This window comes from Protopterus annectens, chromosome 3.part1, assembly GCF_019279795.1.
Source record: "Protopterus annectens isolate FY-2018-M chromosome 3.part1, PAN1.0, whole genome shotgun sequence".
In the NCBI taxonomy this organism is placed as follows: Eukaryota; Metazoa; Chordata; order Ceratodontiformes; family Protopteridae; genus Protopterus; species Protopterus annectens.
The window spans coordinates 734,653,467-734,659,466 of NC_056732.1; the positions used below are offsets into that span (position 1 = coordinate 734,653,467).

A 6,000-nucleotide genomic window follows, 5' to 3' on the forward strand; every position below is an offset into this window, starting at 1 on the left:
GGTAGTTCATAAAGGAACGACATCTGTATGGCTGGCAAGTAGGAAACAGTCTAGAAGGTTTAGGATTTAGTTATTGCATTGGTATTTTCATACCATCTCTTGTATAGTATAAATGCTGGGTGTGATGGAAAAGAGAGAGGTAACTTGAAATGCTTTTCTTTTTTGCACGTTAAAGAGTGGATAGATTTTAAACCCTGTGCAGCACACAAAATAACCCATTAGCAGCTCGACACAACTAACTTTCAGACAGTTGATCAAGACACAGCAAACATTTAGGGCAATTTAATGGGCATTTATCCATTTTAAAAATGGAAATATATACAACCAAAATTGGAAGCAAAACCAGGGTATTTACCTGGGAATGAACAGTATTAGTCTGCATCCTTCACTCAGATTGGAGAAAAAAATACTTTTCTCTGCAGCAACACTGGAAAGAAGAAAAACCTCAGACCTCCTACAAGCAATGACCAGCGAAATTTGAATTTGCCCCTCCAGCTCCATACCGCTACTTCCCACTTCTAGGTGACTCCTCCATCACAATATTCTTCAGCTCTGGCTTCCTGTTTGAATGATCATCAACTGCTACTAACCCCAACCCCCCCCCCCCCAAATGGCAGGCTATAGCTGTACTGTTCTAATCCTTCCCTTGGACACTCAAGTCTGAAACTCCATCTCCAACAGGTCATGTGCCTATCTGTTTTAAAAGTTGAATGGTTTCATTTGTCTTCTGCTGTGCTTAGCATGCAGACTAAGTGGACCTAATAAAAACATGTTTCTGAAGTCCACTACCATGTTTAAACAGCATAAATACAGGAAGGATTAAGAGTGATGTCCTCATCCAGCACATTTAAGGGTTCTGTACACTGCAAAACAATCAGTTCATGCACAGGAGTGCTTTGTGAGCACCTAGTAGTGTTAATATGCAGCCCTGCCAAAATGCTGAACAGTGCAGTGTCTACACTGGCAAAATCAAAGTTAAATCAAAAGACTTGTTAAGCAGGCATATGCTTAAATCCCGCTGTTTCAAACATTGAGAGAAGGGAATATGCAACATGTGTAGTATTTTTCTTTTTTGACGGGAAGATTGTGAAAGAGCATTACTCTAGCTGCAACACCCTAGCCCAAAGGTTTCTAGAATTTATAAACTCAAATGCTATGGAAAAACTTGTGACCACTCCCACAAGAGGGGAAAACATACTGGACCTGATCATCACCAACATGGAGACTCTATGCTCCAGACCAGAAGTGTATCCCTCACTGGTAAGATCAGACCATAAATTAATCTCACTGGATATCCACATCCCGACCCCACCCCCTGCCCAGAAAACCACAGTGAAAAACTTCTCTAAAGCAAACTTCATACTACTCAAAACCAAGGTGGAATCCTTCAAAGCCCCCAGGCCTGTGGAAAATACGGCCCAAACCGCAGAATCCTTTATAAACACATTCTATGAACACCTTCAGGAATGCATGGATCATGCAATCCCAAATAAAACTAAGACCCAATCCCCCAAAAGCAGGCGTCCTGTCTGGTGGACCCCAGCCATAAACAAACTATACAATAGAAGAAGGAAGTTACTACACGATAGAGCAAAATCCCAAAAAGGGAAGGCATCTTTGATCAGTATTAGCAAAAAACTACGGGCACTCATAAAATCATCTAAGGCCAGCTTCGAGAGAAAAATTGCACAGGACACTAAAGATAATCACAAAGCTTTCTTTAGTTGTGTTAGGAACCTGGGTGGGAATTCCCAGATATGCTCAGAATTAGTCCAAAATGACAAAAAATACAGTGAACCCACAGACATTGCCAACATCCTGGCCGACAGGTTCAGTGCAAACTCCCCCTCCCCACCAAAAGAGCAAATATCTATTCAAGCAGAGTGCTGCGCCCCTGACATCTCAGATGCTCAGGTAAAAACTGCCCTCTCCAAAGCAAAAAACACAGCATCAATGGGACCAGACGGTGTCCCGGGCTGCATCCTACATGAACTCCAAGATGAGCTGAACCCAAACATAGAGGTACTGTTCAATCTCAGCCTTACTCCAGGATATGTACCCAAAGAGTGGCGTACAGCAACAGTGGTCCCTCTCCACAAAGGTGGTGCCTCAACGGATCCTGGAAACTATCGTCCCATAAGCCTGACTAGCTTGGTCTGCAAAGCTATGGAAAAGATCATCATGGAACTCATAAATAAAGATATTGGGGACCTACAGACACTGGATCCTACCCAGTTCGGCATTAAGGGCACATCATGCCCAAACCTGGTTGATTTCTTTGAAACGGTCACCAAGGCCATTGACGAGGGGAAGGTGGTCCACACAGCCTACCTAGACCTTGCAAAAGCCTTCGATATAGTACCCCACTCGGGTATCATAGATAAGCTATCCAGCTTAAATATAAACCCCTATGTCACTAGATTGGTTGCAAACTGGCTCAAGGACAGAACCCCCATGGTTAGAATTGCTGGAGCCATGTCAGACTCCAAATCAGTTGCAAGTGGCGTCCCACAAGGCTCAGTCCTGGGACCTCTCTTGTTTGGTATATATTTCTCGGAGGTACAGGCCAACACGGAAGGACTGTGGCTGACCAAGTTCGCAGATGACTGCAAACTGGGCACCATAATCAACTCTCCAGCTGACACAAGCATCCTCCAAAAGGGTCTCATAGAAACGGACAACTGGTGCCAGAGCCATGGCCTCAAGCTAAACGCCAAAAAGTGTATAGTCATCCCCTTTGGCAAAAACAAAGTGACCACAAATTACCACATAGGTGGTAATCCATTAAGTACGGAAGAAGTAATTAGGGACCTGGGGACCCAAGTTGATAGCAATCTCTCATTTGACAACCACGTGGCCAAAGTGGTTAGAAAAACATTCTATATAGCCCACCTAATCATGAAGGGATTCACATCTGGATCAGGGGAGGTCATTGTGCCTCTTTACTCATCCCTCATCAGGCCCATAATTGAGTACATTGCCCCTTTTGGGATGTACCTTACTAGACACCTGCAGCAACTGGAAAGACCCCAAAAGTACCTCACCAGGAGGATCAAAGGGCTCAAACAGATGCCATATGCTGCCCGGTTAAAGAAACTCCAGCTCTACTCGGTTGCATACCGCCTGCTTAGAGGCGATCTGTGCCTGACGTATAAAGCCATGTCCAACCCAGAATTAATGGACATGCTGCACCTCAGAAAACCCAAATCCCATCAAGCTACGCGCTTGAGGGACTTGAACCTCAGCAGAGAAATAAATAGGACATGCTGGAGTGACAGATTCATAACCTAGGGGCTCCCTTCACTCTGGAATAAAATCCCAGTCCAAGTTAGGCAGAGTCCCTCACTGACTCTCTTCAAGAGGAATCTTGATGAGTGGATGGGAGATCGTAGGTTTACTCTGGGTATCACTTCTGTATCACTGTTAGACAGAGGTACAGTAAACTAAACCTCGAAAAAGGGCATAGTAAAATTCATTTAAATGGGTGGCGAAAGCCAAACACTCTCTGGCTAGGCTTACAAATGCCCTAGGGTAGATAGCCTAGTATGAACCTATGAGATAGCCCATGTAAAATAGCCACAGGCTTTTTGGAGCACAGTTTCAGGATGGGGTTGAACAGTTAAATTTTGGACCACTAACTCAGAGTCTTGTATTTTCCATTTGCTAAGCACTACAGGAGTTATTGCTTTCAGTGAAACACATTTTGGTTGCAATTCTAGTTTTAGCAAGTTTAAATTATTTAGGCCAGAGGTTTTAATGCAGTAGGTTGATGGCTGTCTTACTTACTTACTTACATGCTGATTTGTACATATGTGCCTCTCCTTATCATGGTATGTATCCAAACCTTTGTAGCATGTTTATCTTGCATCTTTTGTATTGGTAACTTGTAACTGTTTTGTCATGCAGCTGCTTTTCATAAAATAAATGCTGAGAAGATGGTTCTGACTTTTTCGTTTTGCAGTGCAAGACATAAGTTTTGTATTTCTGATGTTGCATTTAGCATCCCAGATCAAGGCATGTATTGTGCTGTAATTCTTTACTTCTGTTTTCAGATTATAATTAAAAAAAGAGAACCTCTAAATTTTGGACTTCCAGATGGGAATCTTGGATTTTCAATTAGACTAGCAGCTACGCAGGATACTGATTTCACTCAACCTTCAGTAAGTACATTTCATTTTTTTGCATTTATAGAGAAAAATGTGTCTAGTTATACAAGAGGATGTGAGACTTGTGGGACACCTATTTTGTAGGCTCTACGGGCAACAGCAGCAAGTAGAAGCAGTTACTCACACTAAGAGATAACATTGGTCTCATTTGTTGCAGTGGTGATGAACAAGTAGGAGAAAGGGAATGTAGAATTAATGTACACCTTGATATATGTAACACTTCGGGTCATTATGAGCATTGCATGTAACCTTTTCTTAAATTTGTCCTTATACTAGACTGTTTTAAATATCTTTTATATCATTTGCATTCTTGCTGGTATCACTTTTTAAAAAGTAAACCCATGCCCTGACCCTCACACCTCTGATCTCTCCTTAGTTACCCAATTTAACTCCTTTTTCATCACCTCAGTAGCTAAACTCACTACATCTTTTACAAATAATATACCTAGCCCAAAATCTCCTATCTCCCCTAATTCACCCTCCTTGACCAACAAAACTTCTCAACTCCATCCTTTCACTCTCCAGCCTGTTCCTATCTCTGCCATAAAAAAAAAAACTCCTACATAATTTGAAGTTATTTTCAAACGCCCCTGATGACCTTCCATCTAACTGCCAACAACATAGCTTTCCCCATCTCCATCCTAATAAACTGGTCAGTCCAAGAATCCTATGTACCAATATTCTGGAAGAAAGCCTTTATCATCCCCCTTCATGAAGGGGGAAACAATACTGAAATTCTACCTTCCGGCCAGTTGCCATTCTTTCCCCTGTCTCAAAAATCTTAGAAAAATGCATTTGTCTACAACTACTACCCTACCTGCTTAATAACCATCTGCTTACCCGCCCTCAACATGGTCTCCTTCCTCAAAACTGTCAGTTCCGCATGTGACTCAGTATTGTAGCAAACTTCCTACTCAATTTATCTAAGGCCTTTGATGCAATTTCACACTGCCTCCTGTTGTTTAAACTCTCTCATCTTAACATACCCACCTACTCTATCAACTGGTTCTCCAGTTACCTCTCCAATAGGCAGCAATCTGTCAAGTGGAAAAAACTGTACTTCCTCTTTCCTTAACACCCTCACAGGAGTACCACAGTGGTCCATATTAGGCCCTCTACTATTTAATACATTTAGAAATGACTTCAACCAGTGTATTCCTAATGCCAAGCTTGTCCAATATGCAGATGACCCTATGATAATCTGCTCTGCTGAAACCCTCCCCATACTACAGAAATAAACCCAAGAAGCCTTTCTATTAACCGAGAACTGGATGTTAAACAATCATCTAGCACTAAATGCTTCCAAACCCAAAATTATGATATTCACCCCCTCAAAGTATACTAAAATTGACAAGAACTCTCTCTCCATAACTAGCCAAAACAGGGCCCCTATAGAAATCTTATCTCATACAAAGTTACTAGGTGTCACTATCAATGAACAGATTAAATTTGACATGCACCTCCAAGCAAATATAAAGAAAACCCACCAAAAACTAGGCTTACTCTACCGTCACAACCACTTCCATACTCCCTCAACCAAACCTGTCCTTTCTACCACCTGCCTCATACCTTCCCTTTTGTATGCTGCCCCCCTCCTTACTAATCTCCAATCCGGTCTGAAGACTAAACTAGCTTCCTGCTATAACAAAATCTCAAAGTTTGCCACTGGTGCCAAATCCTCCACTCACCACTGTAATCCCCTTCATAAACTAAATTGGCTTGAATTACCCCATCATCTCTCCTTCATCCAACTTTCTAATGCACATAAACCCATCTTTAAACCCTTTCTCTGCCCTTCCCTTGACTCCTCCCTCCAGTTGCATCAACCTGATAA

The 6,000-nt window shown here is 42.2% G+C and overlaps 1 protein-coding gene across 1 annotated transcript in view; it reads left to right on the forward strand.

Moving 5' to 3' along the window:
• The window catches only part of EBAG9 (estrogen receptor binding site associated antigen 9), a 651,930-nt gene that overhangs the window by 337,923 nt on the left and 308,007 nt on the right, over positions 1-6,000 (forward strand). Inside the window, exon 4 of the mRNA XM_044067091.1 lies at positions 4,053-4,160. Coding sequence (XP_043923026.1) covers positions 4,053-4,160 — 108 coding nt within the window. The remainder of the gene's footprint in view (positions 1-4,052; positions 4,161-6,000) is intronic.